Source organism: Xenopus tropicalis, chromosome 5, assembly GCF_000004195.4.
Source record: "Xenopus tropicalis strain Nigerian chromosome 5, UCB_Xtro_10.0, whole genome shotgun sequence".
NCBI classification, from domain to species: Eukaryota; Metazoa; Chordata; class Amphibia; order Anura; family Pipidae; genus Xenopus; species Xenopus tropicalis.
Genome location: NC_030681.2, coordinates 99,459,692 through 99,481,389, shown reverse-complemented (window position 1 = coordinate 99,481,389; position 21,698 = coordinate 99,459,692). Strand labels below are relative to the sequence as shown.

Genomic DNA, 21,698 nt, shown 5'->3' with positions numbered 1-21,698 from the left:
ACTTAGAAATGGTAAGTAAAGTGGTTTATTTGTACCACAAACCAGGCAATGTTTTTGGGCTTTACCAGCCCATGGCACACTGTGTAACAAAACACCCTTAAGTATGTAGCGGGAGGTACAAATGCAAGTTCCCACCTCCCAATGTGAGGCACAACTCCCAGCAACCCCTCTAAAGTAGTCATATTTCATACAAATACAAGTGAAAAGTGCTAAATTTTGCACTAACCTTTAATTCATATTGGTGAAACCCAAATAATCCAAAAGCTACTTCATAGGTATTAAATAAAAAGGATTGTTTTATTGCCCTTAACATAAGCATTGGAAATAAATAAACACAAACAAGAGCTTTAGCTTAATTCATAGTATAAAAGAATTAGTGAAAAGACCAGTAACAGCTTAATTCATTAAAATATGCAACACTCAACACTCTCCTCAAAAAGTATGTTGATAAATTACTGCAATCAAATTTGAGGTAATGAGGGGGTAAAAGTGCACGCAACGCTTACCTCCATATGTAATAAAAGGCACTAACTTTGCCCAGTAGCAGTAACCCATAGCAACCAATAAGATGTACAGGTGACCAGTAAATTCTACCTGCTGATTGATTGTTATGGGTTGCTGCTCCTGCCTTTTATTACTTCACCCTTTTAAAGTTTTAGAGTCAATAAAATGACAAGCAAACAAATCTGAGCTTTTAAAAAATCCCCTGAGTAGTCTCAGCACTTACAAAAATAATCTGTACACTGTCAGGGCACAATGTTATATTGCAAGGTTTCCCTCTCCACCCTCCTTATCCGGGCACTTGTGTCCCCCAGTAATGGAGAGCTTTTACTAGTACCAGTACAGTTTTCACAGTCACACAGTATCACAGATTTCCTCTGTGTATGTGCAGTACTTTGTTCTACCCTCATATACTGGGGCCAGGGAAAATGCCTTTTTTGTATTCTACTGTATCCTGTGCCATCTACCCCCTTACCTTACACAAGGTACTTGGCTGCTAGTACCCTGCACATCCATCTGGCAAAGCTGTTCAGACCCCTATGCATCCAATCTGAAGAGCTGATCACAATCAAAGTCATTGTGGTATTATACCCTGTATGCATCAGATGTCATTTTTGTGTTCTTGCTATAATGCCATCTGGTTATTGGTAGTGATGAGCGAATTTTTTTGGCAGGCATGGATTCGCAGCGAAATTCCGGTTTTAGCCATCGTCAGTTTTTTTTGCAAAATGGCCGCAAAATTTCACCATGGAAAATTTGCATCTGTGTCAAAAAAAGTCTTACTTGCTTCAAAAAAGTTACTTGCGTCACAAAAAGTAGTAGTAGTATTTTCCGCTGTTTTGCAAATTTTTCTGAGGTTTACTGAATTTTTCGCCAAAGCGAATCGGGACAGATTCGCTCATCACTAGTTATCGGTTGTACAAGAATCAGTTTGTAGAAGTGTGTGTATATGTGTGTGTGTGGGGGGGGGGGGGTGTATCTATATCTGTTTTAATCACATTCAAAGTCATCCTACTTTTGCAATACAACCCCCTCATCCTCTATTTACATCCTCCATTACTTCTCCTGTGCCAAAGGGGGGCCAGGTGGGCCGCATTGCTAGTGCAGAGAGTGCTCTTTGCGATATTATTCCAGTCTAATAATGTGAAATTCCAGTTTAATAACTGGAAATTCGTCTCTCACCAGGTTTGTGGGGAACTATGCCTGAGGCAAGGTTCTCACTTTGCCTTATGGCTGGAGCACCCCTTGTATTTTCAAGTTTCAAGTTTTCATTGTCATATACAAATAACAATGAAGCATCATTACTGTAATGAAATTTTTTTGACCCGTGTCAAAAAACATTTATGCCCAAACATTGTAACTTTTATGCCCAAACAATAATTGTTTGAAACAACAATATCTGTATAAACATATTCTCTGAAGGACCCCTTTATGCGAACATTCCAGACACTGTATGCTGTATGTTCATTTACTGTTTTTAATGAGATATTCAAAGTACAAAGCAGGCTATTTTGTGCTGCTTTGAAATGGCTGCAGGCTATATTCTGGCTATTTTTGATATTCGGCTGGTTTTGAGAATCAGACCTGCAATTCATTGTCCCTGAGCAGAGCTGTATGTACTGAATCCTCAGTGCTCTGTGCAGGGAGGAATAAAGTTGTTCTTGTTCAAACTGTCAGGGTGCAGCGTCTGGGACTTGAGACAGAAGGATAAAGGGCAGTAAATACAGCACATTATATCAGCAGATAGCATCTACTGCACGATTGTTAGAGTCCATTCAGTCAGGGGATCAGGCAGCAGCTGCGGGCTCCGGAAAGACTGTAGTTTTCTAACAGTGAGGAATGGAGTGGGGCCATGTATCTGCCAGAGAGCAGGGGGGGAAGCTGTGGGACTGACAGGGCAGGTGAGATGCACAGCAGGTAATCTGGATCTGTCCTGCTTCCACAAAGAGTATGGATTCCCTGTCAGACACAGACAGTAAGCTCCATCATATTTACTTTTTATGGATTATGTTTATCCTTATGTTAATGGGAGATGATTTATTGGGATATGCTCAAGTAAAGTCACTGGAGTAGTTTACTAAGGGCTGGGCCATGCAGGCTTAATTGTGTGCTTTTTTCACACTTATGGGCTGGCCACATTTAACATACTTCACAAATGTTCCATACAAGCAGGATGCTTACATAGACCTTTATGTCAAATGAATTGGGGCTTATTTATCAACACTGGCCACATTTGCATCTGGGTAGTAACCTATAGCAACCACGTGATTACTTTCTCCAGCCTACCAGAAGTAAAAAATTCAAATAAAAAATTTGATTGGTTGCAATTAGGGTTTCCACCTGGTTGGTGTTACAGGCCAGGATGGCAAAAGGATGGCAGTGTTATTAATAGAAAAGAAAGATGCAAATATAGTAAATCTGGTATTTTATACAGTAAAGGTGTCTGTTGCACAGGTGTGAATATGCACAGTGTTTATAAATGAGCCCTGACTGTAATACATTGTCTTTTTCTAGTATTCACAAGCAACACGACTATAATACAGATACAGTCTCCTTCCCCAATCACACATTTATTCAAATTGATTTTTCAACAATGACTGCTAAAAGACTGGCATTATAAAATATGGAACATTGCTCTGGTACATTTAATACAGTAGGGTGCAGATGGGTATTTACCCTGCTGCCCCCCCCCCAGTAACTCAAGGACCTCTAAAGGGGATGTATAATTGTGTAATTATTGTTAGATATTTTTATTTTGTCCAATCTGCATCCTTCCAACTGTTGTTGAACTAACATTCTCAGCATATACTGTCACACAAAATAATATGCCCTTTGTATATTTATCAACATCTCCCTATGCCCCCTATGATGTTCATAGTTCAAGTAATTTTGCAGACCAGGCATCAGATGGAGCGAAGCACCTGTGTGGCTGGTTACACACTCTTACTGAGCATATACAGGGAACAGATGGCAGCATCCGCTATGGGAGCACTTTGCATGAGGAAGAAGACATACAAGCATGGCTATCATGTAGGGTTGCAGGATTCGGATGGGGATTCAGCCAGGGTTCGGATTTGGCTGAATTCAAGTGCCTGGCTGAATTGAATACTTAAAATCTTGTGACTTTTTATCACATAAACATAGTGACCCACAACTTTGACCCACAACTTCAAATGTTCTAGATTGCCACCATCTGACCAGAGAGCAAATAGTGAGCTCACCAATAGTTAGCTCACCATAGTGAGCTAAGTGGTCTGTGTCACCCAGTGCATGGTAGATGTTGTTTTACTTTAACCTGGGCCCCAGCCTGCCAGTCTGAAGTAAAATTACAATACTCAGCTGAGCCAGAGTTGCCCCCTGGCCTGCATTTTACCAGCCTGGTATACAATGGCCACAATTTTTTTTTTTCAAAAAAGTTAGCAAACCTAGAACCAACCCAGAAAGTTTCCAAACTAGCCCATATCCATTACTGCTGCGTTGGTAATTCTTATAAAAATGACTTTTACATTTTTAAAGTCAACCAGTTGCCATAAATGTCTTCATATAGGAAGAAAAAACTTCTTATGCCAGGTTATGTGTCTTTGTGTATGGGCCTTGGATACAGCTGGTTTTCAAACATCAGCATGAATCCCATCTTTGTTTAACCTGTGTATTGATTAATTTCTGAGGTAATTTTTAAATACATGATTTTAGTGACTGTCCCTGTCATTGAGCTTCCTATAGGTTACCAGTATGTATCTTTAAATTATATTCAACACCTACTGTAATGGCTCCAACAAAAGAAAACTCACTGGCTTTATGTCTCCCAGAAGATAGAATTGTTTTTGTGTATTTTTCTCCTTTAATTGTGTCAACAGCTTTATTTTTGTTTTAATTTTTCCTTAGGAGTGCTTCAGAGGAAGAGAACACTTACAAATGTGGTAATAGGTTTCATATTTCTACTTAATGGCATTGAATATGGTGAGCCTATTTTTATTAACTTTTTTTTACAATACTATACATATTTCCTTATTGGTTACATGATTCCTCCACAGTATTATGGGGATATTTTGGTCAGTGTTTGTTGGAAAAAATAAAAATATTACATTATATATATGAACCTAATAAAAAAAATTCCAACTGACCATTTCCTTTTTTCATAGCAATGAATAGAAGATAATATAAAAAGTTAAATGTGTGTGTAAAAGCTTTAACTGTAAGAACCTCCAGTGATATAGAAACAATTGAATTAAATCCAGTTACACTAAATACAGTCATGTTTAGTACAAACTGAGTATTTCAGATCTATTCCATTTTTCTGTTACATATTGAATTGAACACAAGTTGATCTGCAGAGTGGCATTTTTATTTGTACTTTTGTATAAGAAGCAGCTGCTGTTCTTATTCCCAGTTTTTGCCTGAAGGGCATTCTGCCCTCATATGCTATGGACACCTTACTTTGATCTCCATTATGCACAATTTTTAGCGGCTGACCTTTTTTGATTAGTGGCATAGTATCTTGAACTAGCTGGATATTTAAAGCAGCCCTTCAGTCTGTTTGTTCCCTATTGCTGCTGAATTCAACTTCACCTTTGTCCTCAAAAGTAGAGATGGGACTCTTGTCTCAAATGCTGTGTGAAAAATACTTAAAGTATGCAGTTAAGTGAGAGCTAATTTTCTATGACAGGGTAAAGTGCAAAAACCTTTGCAAAGCAATGCACCGCTGGTCTTAACTGAAAGTTACTTGACTCCACTGCAAAATAATTTGGTGCCCCAATAATGAGTCTGATTCAATCTGATGAGACCGACTTATCACTTAATTCAATACCAGATGTTTCCATTGACTTCAGCTGAGTTTTCATGCGGTAAGATATGACATAAGGTCTCTCGTCTACTTTAATCTGGCCCAGTATATTTTTCCTAAAAATATATTTAAACTGTTCTTTACTAGGCCCTCCAACAGTCACATGCTCTGCTTCCTGTATTGTTACATACCTGAATTGGGCGAAGGCAGTGGATTGGCTGTACGTGATACTAGTTTAATGTGTATTGTCTAGCCTGTTGTGTTAAATAGAATGGAGAACATCAAGGTAAATGCATCTTCAAGCTTATATGTATGGGGCTCCAAAAAGATGTTGAAACTTTTTATTTGCATTTTGTGGGGAGTTTCTGTTTATATAATGTCCTCTTTGTATTGTATTATTTTTATGTTAGAATGTGCTCATCTTTTCAATTTCAACAGAAAAGTAGAGTAGAAATGTTATGTTTTTGGATTCACATTATGTTTTTGGATTCTGTACCAGCCCAAGGCAACCATGGCAATTTAGCAGTGAAGATGTGGATGGCCCCAGTAGCATTCCTTTTTTCTAATGATTTAAAGCACATGCTCTGTGCTGCTGTTAGTTACCTGACTTAAGGGACCAACCCACAAAACACAGTGTATACAGGATAAAAAAGTTGTGCACAAGGCTCATAGTAATTAATTCAGATTAATTTAGAATATCATTATATGGCAGCTCAGAAAGCAGTGCAATTTCCACTGGAATTTAATGATCAGCCCTGTGGCATCAGATTCTATGACATGAGAACCTCATTTTTTGCTACATGATTTATGATGAGCTTAGCTTCTCAACAGCTGCTCAGAGCACACCGAGCATGCGTGTGTCACTGACACTCCAACAAAAACTAAGATGGGGAGCTCTTGTGCACTACTTTAAAAACTTGAATCATTATTGTTATAGTGATTGTGAAACTTTAGGCTGGTGCAGTAAATTCAGTATATAATATACAGTATTTCTACTTTTGCTGTGCATTGCTGGAGCTCTTTAATTCATATTCATTTTTCACTGCAGCTGTTATCCTGCCCACTATATGGATGTACCTACAGTCTTTGGATGCTGAGCCTGTCTTTTTGGGCCTGGTTCTCTCAGCCTTAAGTTTCACTGAACTACTGGTCGGACCTTTATTTGGTTATTGGTCAGACAGAACTGGACAGACAAAACGCGTTATCATACTGAGCAACTTCTTTGAGATTGCAGGCAAGAACGTTATTTTTACTTTCCTCTGAATGACTGATGATATCTTTTCCCTTGACTAAATATGCATGGAGAGGTTTCTCCAGATTTATGTTGTGCATCAAAGAAGCACATAAAGCTGCCCTTTCTGCCTCCCCTTTAATTGAACAGTAAAAGGCCTGATAACCAAGGCACTACTGCAGTCATATGTTTCCCATTCAAGTGGAGGCATCACAAGTTGTGACTCAACTTCTATTTATCTTTTGTAGGAAATTTAATGTACTTTGTTGGAATTTCCAAGTGGTTCCTTCTCGGCAGTCGCCTTGTGGCAGGTAACACATCTTATTAGGTTATATTACTGAGTGGCTTGGTTTCCTGTACAGATTATATCTGCAAATTGATGTAGGTGGAAAATATTTGGGCAGACATTTATAGTCCCCTTAAAGTGGACCTGTCACCCAGACATAAAAATCTGTATAATAAAAGTCCTGTTTAAATTAAACATGAAATCCAAATTTCTTTTTTTTAACACATCCATACCCATTATAAAGGCATTTAAAAATCCCAGCTGTCAATTGTATATTGCCTGCCCCGCCTCTATGCCTTAGGCATAGAGGCGGGACAGACAATTTCCATTCAGCACTTTGTAGATATCACTGCCCTCCTCACTTTCCTTCTCCCTCTTCACCATCTTATAATGTAGCCAGTGCATGGGCAGGTGCATTAGGTCCACCATTCTGGCACATAAACAAGATTTTGGCATGATGCAAAGCTTTCCTTACTAGCAAAATGGTGCCTGCCTGCCTGCCTGCTTGCTGCAGTTGTGTAATTCCCAGACTGAAGGAAAAAAGATTTAAATAATTTATATAGTGATAGTGAAGTTTATTATGATTGACTAACCTGATAGAAAATAATTTAAAATGATTTCTTAGGGTGACAGGTCCCCTTTAAAGAGGAAATATGTAAAAAAATGTGTTTTAGTTAGCTTTTATTTAATAAATAGTCATTGTGTTTCCATATAATATTTTTGTGCAAGAACTAAAAAAAATTGCTGTTGATTTGGGTGCTTATGGGGTTTATATGTCAAAGTACTGGGAAGTTTCCTGGCCTGTGTTGCAGGAGAATTTATTGCGCTTAAAGTTTTCAATGCTCATGAAATTATATGATTATAGCAGACTGTTTCTTTTTCAGGTGTTGGTTCAGGGGCAGGAGCTTCAATATTTGGTTATCTGACTCGGTTTTCCAGTAACAAAGAGCGCCTATCAGTGTTGGCATTGGCCATGGCTTGTCGGCAAGTTGGGCTTCTAATTGGTGAGCTCCTTTATCAGAGACAAATTTGAAAACTATAATAATAATAATAATATTACTCTGTGTAAACATGTGTTTGTTGAATATGGTGTGTTTATTTTGGTGTAGCAATATTGTAGGAGTTGTATTAAAAAAAATCTGTGGAAATTGTTCATGCTACAATTTAACAACATTCTTAGGGACATGAAACCTTCTTGTATACTTGTATTCTTCATCAAAAGCCCTTCTACCTGTCATCAGCACTTCCCATTGACATAAGTTTAAATGGGGTCCCAGTGAGACTTCCCTTAATGTTAATGGGTAGCAGATCTTTTGATTGTTGCTACAATTTATTCCAGGGATAACTATGCCTTGTGTGTGCCCCTATGCCACTGGCCCATATAAGCACTCTTATAACTCCATAAATGTTGCCTATATGTTGTGTTAATAGTTTTCATTTGTTCGTCTGATATTTCTGTAAAGGATGTTGCATAATATTTTTGTGTGTCTTTTTAAAGAAGCAATAAATTCATGTTAAAGAAGCAATAAATCCATGTTTGTCACCTATGTGTTCCACTATGAGAGGAATTTTAAAATATGATTGCTTTTCCTGCACAGAGATACAGAGAACAGTTCCAGAGCTAAGCAGGTTATATATATAACTTGCCTACCTTGTAAAAGACAGTAAGCCTACAGAAAGGGATAAAAAGGGGGATTATTGCAGTGACTCAACACTCAGCAGGTTTATTGTTCTACTGAAGAAAGGCGGCTGTTAGCCTGCTTAACTTTGAACTGTTCAGGTACTTTCAGGCAGTGTCCCTTCTAAAGGTGATAACTTGTTGTTTTCCAACTTAACAGGCCATACAGTTCTATTATTGTTCTGTTCATTTGCGTCCATAGCCTGAATGATTACAACAGTAAGAAATAAATAGGAGGTGTGGCTCCTCTTTACGCCCACATCTACTAATTCACCATGGACTGGCAGAAGTGATCTGTTGGCAAATAAAAATTTCCAGCTTGTCTGAAATTATACATGGTGCAATTGCAATGTCCTAAAACTCTTTCTGTCCTTTCAGGTCCTGCATTTAATGTGTTTCTGAGGTACTGTAATTTCCAAATAGGACCATTCCATGTAGACAAATTCTCAGCTCCTGGTGTAAGTATGTCATTTAGAGATTTTGGGCCAGAATCAGATCAGTGGCAAAATGTTATTTTATGGTTTATCATGTTTAATTTAAGAAGCTTTTCTCATCAAACTGAATCTGTCCCTTGATCAGAAAATGCTATTCATGACTACAGACTTCACACTAAGGGCCAGATTCAATTTGATGAGAAAAAAATGTATCTTAATTATAGGAGCAATGTTTTTTATCCTCATATTGAATCTTGTCAATAAGTTTCACACGATAAACCAAAAAATGTATGTTCGGGGTACCTAATCTGGCCCTAAATATATATATATATATTGTGAAGTGCTTTTCCCAATTTGCCAATTCTATGTATTCATTTAGCTTTTACACTGTATTGTATTTTTATTTTATAATAACTATTTAAATCTCTATATGATAAACATTCACTTGCATATACAAGATGCACAACCTATTCTGCCTTCTGAAACAATGTAGCATAACAGATAGGAATAATCAAATACAGATTTTTCAAAATAACTTTAAAGGAGAAGGAAGGGCTAATAAAGAGTTAATCTCAAGCTGCAGGCATACCTTCAGTTGTCTCAATAGTGCCCTTAAATGTTTTGGATAGACATCTAATTTTAATGCAGTTTATATGTTATTTTAGATATTAGTCCCCTGTTCACCCATAAGTGGTGAGGGCTCTATGGTGCTTGTTTTATGCTATAATTTTGTAAATATGTTTCATTTATAGATATTCTAACATTTAGAGGGCTTTTTATTTTTACTTAGGGTTTAAAGTGCGGGGGGTTTCTTACCAATGCCTTAAATACCATGTTCACCATTGGGGGGGGGGGGTCTCGTCTGCTAAAAACATCACTATATAACTTAGAGTTACAGCTGCCCATAAACAATATTGGTATATACATTTTTACATAGCCTCCATAGAAAAAGTTCTAAACTCAATACAATATTTTAGCTCAAAGGTAAACCAAAACTTGAATGTCCTAAATATACTCTCCTGCCACAGGAGGTATTGCCCTCGTATTCAAGTATTTTGGAAAAAGTCACTGATACTATTGCTGAAACACTTGCCCTATCTATTCTTTTGAACACCTCATTTTACTATTGAGCTGGGTAGATTGGATTTTAGTCTCTATTACCATTACCTATGCAAAGAAAGTTAATGCCACCAGCTAGAAGTCCAAGTCTAGCCTTGCCTGCTTCCATTGGTTAAATTTGGTTAAGAGTAATATCCCACTGTACAACTTACATATCTACAAAGAGGTTGACTGGGTCAATTTGAGTAACTATAAATATGGTCACTCTGGATAGGGAATCATTGTCCCACTCAGGCTGATCCATTCACCACTACACAGGCTCTTTTTTCCCTTACACTGCTTTAAAGGAACAGTAACACCAAAAAATGAAAGTGTATAAAAGTAACTAAAATATAATGTGCTGCTGCCCTGCACTGGTAAAAGTTGTGTGTTTACTTCAGAAAGTCTACTATAATTTATATAAATAAGCTTCTATGTAGCCATGGAGGCAGCCATTCAAAGGAGAAAAGGCAGAGGCACATAGCAGATAACAGATAAAACACTATTGTATTCTACAGAACTTATCTGTTATCTGCTATGTAACCTGTGCCTTTTCTCCTTTTTTCCAGCTTGAATGGCTGCCCCCGTGGCTACACAGCAGCTTATTATATAAATTATAGCAGTGTTACTGTAGCAAACACACCAGTTTTACCAGTGCAGGGCAACAGTACATTATATATTTATTACTTTAAAGCTCTTTCATTTTTTGGTGTTACTGTTCCTTTAACTCTTTCCCATCCCCCTCAGTCCCTCCTTCCCTCCACAAATACCTTTTGACAGTATGCTACACATAAGGGGGAAGACACACCAAACTAATTAGTAGCAGCAACTTGTCACAGCTACTAAACCCCAGAAAATACCCTGCCATAGACAATACTGAGAATTACCTCTGGTAAAACACACGTAGAGACAGTTATCAGTAAATGATCAGCATTGTCTGTTTTGTAGCCGTGACAAGTAGCTGCTACTAGTAGCTCTGCGTGTTTTCAAAAATCTCCCTTGTCACGGGCAACTAATCTCCCCGAGTTGCCATGACCCGCCATCCCACCGGTGAACATGTAAGTCGCCAGCGGGATGGCGCACACGACGGCGCGATTTCCCGAAATCGCTGAAAAAGACATCGCCGGTTGGATGGCGGGTCATGGCAACTCGGGGGGATTAGTCGCCCGCGAACATGGAGATTTGTCGCGGGCGACTAATTTCCCCGTGTGCCAGAGCCCTTAAATTATACTTACACAACACACTTTGTTTAGGGAAATGTTATTTTCCTTTATTATTAGGTGTATTTCATTACTTAGTACAGTTATACAGGATCCAGAGCTTTAGAAGGGAAGCAATACTCTGGGAGCCATTTTGGTGTAGTTGAAGATGAGCTAAGCACTGAGTCCATTCAGGGTAGATATCATTGCAAGTATGCCTCACAAAAGGAACTGGCTTCATAACTTAAGGAACACAGGCTAATGTATGTCTCACATTTCTTCGATGGATTTTTATCTACAAACACGTCTGTTAAGGTGTTATGTTGGTCATCTTTTTTTAAGGTCTAATTACCTTTATGCTGTGTTTGACCTGCAAACCTGCAATATCACGATACACCACAATATGTAGTTAATCCGTGCTCTCTGTACGTCAGCCTGTACAACCTCCACTACATTATCTGCAATTGATTGTCCTTACCAGAATGTTACATTTTCTAACAACTAACATTATATGCTACATAATATATTTATATGCCTTTTGTCCCTTTTCTAGATCTTTATGTGTGCCCTCTGGACTCTTATGCAGCCACTGGTGCTTTTCATGTTTTATGACATCAAGCTGACCCCTCAAAAGCCACATGATGAGGAACAGGACCCTCTGTTGTATCAAGGAGATACTGGAAATGAAGGGTGTAATAATGTGTATGGCACAATAAACCATAACCATATAACAGACCATGTTACCTTTAGTTCATCCGTGGATGATAAAGCTCTGACTTCTTCCTCTTCTATGGAGGATATTCACTCTACTATCACCAAGGATCCAGAACCTGAGGATTTAGGAAAAAAGTCTCTTAATGATCGGTTAAGTGGTAAGAGCATTTTTTATTATTAGTTTAAGTGGGCCTTTGTACTTTTCCTTTAGGAACTTTAGGAACTCTATAAAATATATGCACATCCTGTAAGTGCCTTTCCATCTTGTTTCTCAGTGTTCCCTTCCATCTTATTTTAAGAATGTTTTGTCATTTGTTTTTATATATTCAAATCTTACCGTTGCTCTTATTGGCAGGGCTCCTGAGGGAAGAGGTGGTTGTACTCCTGACAGCACAATTTGTAACGCTTTTTAACCAAACAGCGCTGGAAGTAAGTACCAATAGCTGAGGAAGGGCATGAAATGAAAGGCAAATCAGGAATATTCAAAAACTTCTACTCTCATTGTTTTAGACACTGGTAACTCCGCTGGCTCAGACATACCTTGGATTCCAGGATCTGCAGAATTCACTCCTTTATTTTCTTTGTGGCATTGAGGTTTGTGACAATATGACAGTATCAAAACTATTCTTCTTTCCTCTTACACTATTGTGTAGGATAATCTTCCATGAAGTGTTGAACGTTGTTACTTGCTACTTCCTCTTTAAAAAAAACCCTTTGAATGGGCCTCCAAACATTTTCATAAACAATGTAGTGGAAGCACATAAAAATAAAAAGAGAACAAAACGCAATATACATAATGTACATATTACACTATATTGTGTTTTGTTCTCTTTTTTCATGTGCTTCCACTACATTGTTTACCTCTTACACTACATGTTATAATAATTTAGATCATTATCTTTCCAGTGCCTTAATTTACTTATGTACAAAATGTCATATTTTTTCTATACACTACAGTATTTAGAATGATTCACAAACACATGGAAAGTGTGTTAACAAATTATTTCTCCAAATTCATTTAATATATTTATTCAATACTGTCAAATATGATGCATAATACTGTCAAGATTGATTGCTTTTTGGGTGGTAAAAGTGGGATTAAATACTCTCACTCTTAATTTTTTGCTCAAGGTAGCAACATTTACTATTGCTTCCCCATTTACTGGGGTTGCTGCTGCTTGTGACTGTGGCCTGTTTTTTTAACTTTTATTGGCCCAGGACCAATCGGCCATATCTGCTATCCCCAACTCATAATTTTGAAAGACTCTTGTCTGATGTAAGTTCCTTAGCTCTTTCTACATCTTTTACAAAATGGCCAATGTTTGTGTGTATATAAATACATATACAGGTATTTAATCTATTATCCAGAAATCTTTAGACCAGGGGTTTTCTAGATAAGGGATCTTTCTGTAATTTGGATATTCTTACCTTAAGTCTACTAAAAATTCTACTGGGCTTAAATAAACCCAGTAGAATTTTTTTTGCTTCCATTAAGGAGTAATAATATCTTAGCTAGGATCAAGTACAAGGTAAAATGGAGCTTTCTGGATAATGGGTTTCTGGATCCATACCTTTAGAAATTAAATATGGCACTATGCTCCCTTCCCACTTTTACTGAGAGCACTTTGCCACACAGTTTGAAGGTTTTGCTTTTATTTATTTATTTTTTTTGTATTCAAAATTCTTTTTATTTATGTTCATTCCTAAAACATAACATTACACATACAGTTTTCTATTGCTTGTCATAATCATTAACATTTAAGTTTTGCTTTTAATATGATTGGTGTATTGCTATCTTTTCGTGTGTATTTTAGTGGGTGTTTTGGGTTTTATCTCCATTAAAAGCTAGGTCTTGGAATACAATTTCAGAGTACTTATTAGATAAGTACTTTCAACATCTTTGAAAGGCAAGGCTATTGCTGTATTTAGATACTGGGTATTTTCTTCCATCTATATAAACCTATTTAATCCAAACTGGCATTATTTTAAATTGCACCCACATCAAGAACCCCCAATTATTTTGTTAATATGGATGCATGAAGTACCTAAATAAATTTCATAAGGTTACCAGATTATTTTTTGGGGGAATTGCTAGAAGAGCTGCACTGATTGCATTTCATTTAAATGCCTCCCTGATGGCAACTGGCATTTATGTGATGTGTCCCTGATTTTACAAGTTATCTGGTACCCTATATACTGGTAAATACAATCCTATATAGTAATTTAGGCAAAGCCCAGCAAAAATGAATACTCAATACTCTTTTGCAACTTAAAATTCCAACAAGAGATAAGCTTATCTTATAAACAAGATATATCATTCCCAGTTGCACACATCTTGCTTGGGACATTGAACTGTAAATTTTTATTTAAGGGCATGAATGTTTTTAATATGTGACTTTGTAATAATATAGGAATTCATGACATGGCAACAGGAAGAGAGTTTTGTTGCAAAGGAATCACTAAGTGTTTCTGTACTTATGTAGATGCTGATTGGGTTTCTTGTTGTCCGTGCCCTTGGTCGTTGCACTTCAGATCGTCTGCTTCTCATATTTGGACTCTTTGTCTGTAACATCTCCTGTATTTGGTGTCTTGTCTTTATGGCAAAACCCAGAGGTTAGCATGGTTTATTCCTCTCTCTTTCATTTGTTAATACATAGATGTGTGGGTGCTTACGTTAGGAAAAAATCTGCTTAATTGGGAACCTTCTCAAATGAGCAGATATTCCTAGTATGGTCTACATAACTGCTGACATTCAGCAAATGTTAAGTTAAACGTACTACTGATGGTAGCAGCTATAAATCAGAGCTAACTCATGCATCCTGCCTTGTTTTGCAAACTGTTTCTATGCCTTCAGGTGTCAAGGAGGCACCCCATACAGTGACCTGCACAGTGTTCAATCATTTTTGTTAATTTTACTGTATAATGCTGAAATTTTGTTCTGTGTTAATTTTTAATTTCCGAGACTGAATAACTTCAGCCTCAGAAATGCCAGCTGAAATGTCTCTTAGAGTAGGGGCACACAAAGTAGATCATCGACTTGAAGATGGAGGAAAGCAGATCCGCTGTCATGTGCCATTGACAGGCATGATGTTGCCCTGTGTGAAGCTATATGTAGAGAATATTGGTGATAAATCGCATACTTTCGAGTTTCTGTACCAATATCTGCTCTGTGTAGCTGTATACAGACTGACGCCAAAGACTTTTGGGGATACACTGATAGTGTAAAATGATTTATATTATTTATCCACCTATGATAGGGTCCCTCTCCTCTATAACTTCAGCCATGGTTGAATTTTTACAATGTTTGGCTCTTACACAGGAAGCTATGGGCTTTTGTTAGCAGAGTTTGTGGTTGGTGTTTTCCTCCAAGTTCTTGGACTGCCGTTTGTGTCTGCGTGCCAGGTATCTCTGTTCTCCAAAGTGACAGCTAAAAATACCCAGGGTAAGCTTTACCTGCAAAAGAGATGTTGTATTGTGACATGTATAGCTGTTTTGTTTTTTTTTATAAACGATCGGATTACTGCGATATGGGGAAATCAGTGGAAAGATACGCTTGTTGGGTCACTTCACCACCTGGGTGCAGGCACATCGATAAGGTTTTTGCGGCATAGGGTGAATTCTCTGCTTCTGTTTATCTGCAGGCTGAGAATCAGCCCTGTTTAGCAGTGCCCTAAAGGTAACTTCACATGATGCTCAGCTTCAGCATGAAAATTTATACTTTATACTGTACATACAAATGGGTTAGTATCACCACAGACACTTTCTGGGAAATGTTGCAGATAGCTCTTCCTGAACAACACTCGGCTTACTGAAAGTTCCAAGCCACTATGGTCAGTGCTAAACAAGAACTACACAGCACAACACCATGCCCACTATGTGCACAATGTCATCATTGTCATCATGGGAAAACTGCCAGCCCTAGTGCTCTGAGACAGAGCTAGTTTCTCATAATTTAGACATTACATAACATTAGACATTACATAACATGGTATAACATTTATACCATAAAACATACTATATTAAACACAATTCAGCATGAACACCTGAGAATACACCTGCATGTGATATGTATCAGGGAGCAAGGATTGGGACAGTGCTCACTGCTGCTCTTGCTCCATAGAACATTATTCCATTTCTTAAAGAAGGTGAACATGTTCTGATGAACTGACACAGGTGTCACCCTTATTATTTCCATGTACTTGTGTTCTGACATTACTTTGTGCATAGATAGACATAATAGTTTTGCCCCAGTAAAATCCAAGATCTAATCAGCCATTGATGCACACTGATATGTCACTGCAATCCATTTACTAAGCCCACTGTGTGTTGGGTTATGCAACTGGATGTGTGCAGCAAGCCAAAGAGATGTTGTATAGGTGTTCTAGCTAAAATTAAGGGATAATCTACATCAGCCATCCATCTTGGGTTGACATGCATTTGTGTGGCAGGATTTCTCGCTTCATGAATCCTAATCCATGCACCAAATTATCTGTACAGTGTTAGACAGTTTGACATTTACAGTAGAACAGCGATTTTACATTTTCCACGGATTACACCAAAAAGGCATAATTGTCAGGAAAAGATAAAATCCAGGGAAGAAGAAAAAATACAGCTTTCCTGTGTAGGATCAGAAAGAATGGCTTCAGTTCTGAAAAAAATTTAAAATCCAAGGGTGCAAAATCAGGCTTCTACTTTAAATGAAAATCCAAAAGTCATGTGGGCCCTGCTGGAATGGATTTATATTATAATAAGACTAAATTGTGTTTTTTCTTCTTCCAGTTACAGCACGTGCATGTCTGTTAGAACTGGTGCAAGCAAAGCACTTTGCTTTCAGTACCATATCTTATTGCATGTCCCTCAATCCCACCTGCTTTTCTTCTTCTTCTTTCTCAACCACTGATGTGAAAGCAGTTTTGTTTTGGCTATTGTCAAGAACTTCCTTTTAAAAATTTTATTGGTGACTTTAAAAAGGAAAAAAAAGCCATAAAAATTCCTTGTAAAACACAACTGGAATTCAAAAACACGCATGTTTCTTAGTTTCTAACTATAGGACAGTTAATAATCACATGTGTAAATGTACAGAGCTGCACACACAGACAGAGCTATATAAATAAAAATATACGTACTTTAATAAATCCAGGACTGTTGCCAGGCTTACTAGTGATCTTATACAAAGAAATACATCAAAAGAACTCCTATTATTGTATGTTGTTGTTGTCTTATAAAATAGTTCCCCCTAGTCAATATTTACATGTATTAAAATGTATGACCCTTTGCCATATTGACTTACAGGATTCAATCATGGACTGAGAAGGTCTGTTGGTGGTTTGGCCACAATTCTTGGGCCCTTATGGGCAGCAGGTTTAATAGATGAGCTCTATCTAATGCTGGGAGTCATGATGGGCCTGTTGGTTCTTCTCACGGTAAGATATTTTTCAAAACACTCTTATTCATTTTAAGGCTTCTCTACTGTGCCATGCCATAACAGTTGCATCAGTAATAATGAATATGTGTATAGGAACTGCATGCAAAGCCAGTAACACCAGGAAATGAAATGCCTTTAAATCATTTACAAATAAAATTTACTTAGTCTGCATATTTGTAAAACAATTATTGTTAGAAAATGCCTGTATTCTTTCTGGTAGTGCTTAAAGAAGAGCTAAACCCTACAAATGAATATTGCTAGAAATTTTATATACTAAACATACTCCACCCTGAAAGTTCAGCATCTCTATAACAGTAATGGTCCAGGCCTTCAAAGTTGTCACAGGACCTCCCCATCTGTGTTAGAAGTGTCAGTGACACTCACATTCTCAGTGAGGCCTGGGGAGCTCTTCAGAAGCTAAGCTTAGGGGTCGTGGCAATTTATCAAGCAGAAATAAGACTGGCCTGTCATAAGCGTATGCTACAGGGTTGTGCAACATTTCTACTCTACTTTTTGTTAGGCTTTAGTTCTTCTTTTAAATAGCTAGAAATAAGCACAGAACTCTAAAACTGAAAATATGAGCATGCCAACATCATGCCTTAGTTCTAACATAGCAATAATACAATACAAAGAGGACATTAAATAAATACGATTTCCACACAAAATGTAAAAACAAAATGTCAACATCTTTGTTTGAACCCCATACATTGAGCTTCATGTAGGATGCCTTAGGTAAAACCAGCAATATGGTAACTGCCACACATGTATAAGGGCCGTGGCAGACAGGGAGATTAGTCGCCGCACCGCGCTGAAATCGCCAAAGTTTCCTCTCAAGGCAACTTCAGCGATTTCGGGAAAAATTGCCGCACCGCGTATGCCATCCTACCGGCGATTTACATTCTAGCCGGTGGGATGGCATTTCGGGGAGATCAGTCGCCCGCGACAAAGCTTCCCGTCTGTCACGGCCTTAAGGGCACCTATGTACATAAGGAACATGTGCACATATTAAGAGCTGTATACTCAGCTCCCTATTACTGTGATAGGAAAAAACATTGAGTAAAAACAAACAGACAAACAAAAAAAACCCTGGTTATTAACAGTGTGTCTGTGTCTTATATTTCTTATATAGGTAATGGTCAGCTTTTCCTTCCGATACCTGGTGGATCCTGATTCTTTAGACATTCAGCCACAATGAACGAATGAAGAGATACAACTTTCTAACATTGTACTGAAAGAGTGCTACTGCTTCCATTATAAATTATAAATTGGATTTGAGAAGAATATCTTTCAGAATGACCTGCTGGTCAGGGAGAGACTGTTGTAACAAATAGCATATTAGTATATTTAACTACTGATACAGATATATGGTCTAAACAAGGGTAGGATTAAAACTTAATTTATTTATATGTAACCCCGGTTTGTTAGGTGCATTAACTTATGGATCAGTTCAGCTAATGGCACATGAAATGGTCCTGAAACTGCTATGGCAAGCTCTTGTTAGACTTATTGTATAGAAACATGGCAGTTCATGTTTCCAGAAGACATTCTCCTGAAAGTTGTTTTATTGGTACCTCCTTTTTAGATAATTATGGGTAATAAAAAAAAAACAAAATGTACTACCAAGCCTACAGTTAAGGTGGCCATACACGGGCCGACTATAGCTGCCGATATCGGTCCCTTGGACCGATTCGGCAGCTAATCGGCCCGTGTATGGGGAGAGCAGAGCGGCCTGGCCGACCAATATCTGGCCTGAAATTGGCCAGATCTCGATCGGCCAGGTTAGAAAATCTGGTCGGATCGGGGACCGCATCGGCTCGTTGATGCGGTCCCCGATCCGACTGCCCCATTGCCGCTTACATAATCCGATCGTCTGGCCCCAGGGCCAAACGATCGGATTATTATTTTTTTTACCTAAATGGTCCCCGATATCGCCCACCCGTAGGTGGGGATATCGGGGGAAGATCCGCTCGCTTGGCGACATCGCCAAGCGAGCGGATCTGCTCGTGTATGGCCACCTTTAGGCTTTTTTTCACCACTTAAACACCACTTATATTCACTTTAACTGTTAACAGTCAGTGAAAGATGAGGCATAGGCTCACTGTGTGCACAAGTATTTTGGCCTTACACATCAACATCAATTCAAATGTTTAATGCCTGGATAAAGCTATGGCTTGCAAAGTCAGATTATTTGAAAAACACAAAGCGATAAAAGGAATCCATACAAGTTTGGGGATCGAGTATGAAAATATGAAAGATATACCTTAGAATGAAAATACCAGCATAAAAATTATGCTTTGAAGAGAATTGTATTAAGTAAGCAGTGGATAGAGATGAATTTACTGGAGGTTACTTATGTACTGGCACAAGCGGTGGCATAACTAGACATTACTGGACCCCACAGCAAATTTAATTTAGGTGCTGCTAAACATTGATCTCCAAAATCAGTGCATGTGACCCTGTAGAGTTTAAATTTGTGCTAAAAGGCTAGCTGTGCCTTGCAGGTATCAGGAAGATGAGGCAGCAGCTACAAATAATCTTTTACAGACGTTTGCACGTGAAGTAAATTTACTTTGTATATGTTCTCCTTTCTTTGTGCCTGATCTCCTTTTCCATTTTCTATAATTAGCTACTCCCTTTGACGGAGTAATAAACCCTACAAAAACTATGGCTAAAAATACTATAATTTATATACTGTACCACCCCAGAGGTTCAGTAACTATGGAACAGTAGGGATATATGCCTTTAAATTGGTCCACAGCAAATTGCCATCTTGTGCTCCTGTTACTGGTAGTGTGCCTTTTGCGGTGTACATTTCTGGGTGTTAGTAATGCAGACTGCATGGCCCCCCAGCAGTTCCCACTCACTTGAATGGATTTTCCCTAGTGCCAGAAGTTGTATTATGCCATGGACTAACACTATACTTTGCACTCAATTTTATAACACAAAAGTCATGAGTGGTACATGCATTAAATGCGGTACCTGCATTTTATCAGATGGAGTTTGCCCTGTAATGTAAACAATTACCTCACATTATTCCTTTTGTCTGCATTGTTTCATTGTTTACATTAGTTGCTGCTGTTGTGTTAGAGGGTTAAGCTGGCCACACACATGGCGAATTTTTGATGCGACCTTGGAACGATCGCATGAAAAATCGTTCCAACCCTCCACTGACATTCAGGGCTGAATCGTCCGATATGGAGGTAAAAACAATAGGATTTCTACCTTCTTCTGCCGATTCAGCCCTGAAGGTAGATTTTGCTTAGGCGCCTTCAATGGCGCCCGATCAAAATCTTTTAACCCGCCTGATCAGCGAGTCGACCGATATATGCAGGAATATTCTTTTGAATAAAAAACTTGAATACCTTGAATTTTTATCGAGTTTATAAAACATTGTATGTATTTACCTGTACTGCATGCAAACCCACTCACCCTACAGCCATCAATGCAACTGGTGGAATGTAATAAAAGTTGTCAACAGCAGAACATCTTATTTCACAGTGTAATAGTTTTCAGTAGACAGTTATTACATTGCAGATTTTATAGATACAATGTTACAAAGTATAATATACACAGTCTTTTTTCCCATTGGCAGATGGTTTGCTAAATCCTTTTTGTTAATTTGTAATTCCTTTATTAAATCTGCACATAAAACAGGAAAACTGTTCACATTGCACATATTTATTATTTTTATTACATTCCTGTCAAATACAATACTTTCATTTGACTCAGAAGAAACAATTTAACAGAATTATGAGTCCAGGGCTAAGTAAATCTTACTCATATTTTCAGGGGTGCTGCTGAAGTTACCAGGGGCAGAAGAAAGCCACTCCTGGTATCTTAAAGAGCCAAAATTCATATCAGAGAGCACTAGTGATGCAGCCCCCTCTGACGTAAAAAACCTAAGCATGAGGGGGCAGCATCCCATAGGCCTTGGATAGCACTGGGGGCCAGAATGTCCCTGCATATTTTATGTGTTTTTAGAAGGTATGGCTCTGTGGGAAGAGCCGATCTCAGTAACCACGATGCAAGTGCTACAGCAGCGTCGGGCTCAAAATCACACCCTGCAGTGCTCATTCTCCAAGCACTTGCATTTATATGTTTAAAGGGGTAGTGTCATCACATAATCCAACCTCTTTATTTACTCCTATCAACTTTTTCATATAAACTAGGGCAGTGATCCCCAACCAGTGGCTCACGAACAACATGTTGCTCACCAACCCCTTGGATGTTGCTCTCAGTGACCACAAAGCAGGTACTTATTTTTAAATTTCTGGCTTGGAGGCAAGTTTTGGTTGCATAAAAACCCAGGGTACTATCAAAAAGGACCTCCTGTAACCTGTCATTACAAA

General features: G+C 38.2%; 1 protein-coding gene across 3 annotated transcripts; it reads left to right on the top strand.

Moving 5' to 3' along the window:
- The first annotated feature begins 2,158 nt into the window (after window positions 1–2,158).
- Window positions 2,159–20,717, top strand: LOC733858 (uncharacterized loc733858). 3 transcript variants are annotated; one of them, NM_001045602.2, is given in 14 exon segments: window positions 2,214–2,476; window positions 4,387–4,461; window positions 6,333–6,518; window positions 6,764–6,826; window positions 7,686–7,805; window positions 8,858–8,937; window positions 11,764–12,082; window positions 12,280–12,353; window positions 12,435–12,518; window positions 14,408–14,537; window positions 15,244–15,366; window positions 17,217–17,347; window positions 18,479–18,760; window positions 19,177–20,717. In NM_001045602.2, coding segments are annotated over 13 exon segments (1,476 nt in total). In that variant the 5' UTR covers window positions 2,214–2,451; the 3' UTR covers window positions 18,545–18,760; window positions 19,177–20,717.
- Window positions 20,718–21,698: the final 981 nt, after the last annotated feature.

Bases quoted from the DNA above. Each gene is read 5' to 3' on its own strand.
- LOC733858 (XM_031901752.1), top strand. From the start codon at position 2,452: ATGGATTCCCTGTCAGACACAGACA. The intron at 2,477-4,386 runs GTAAGCTCCATC...ATTTTTCCTTAG, and splicing joins TTCCCTGTCAGACACAGACA to GAGTGCTTCAGAGGAAGAGA. The intron at 4,462-6,332 runs GTGAGCCTATTT...TTTTCACTGCAG, and splicing joins ACTTAATGGCATTGAATATG to CTGTTATCCTGCCCACTATA.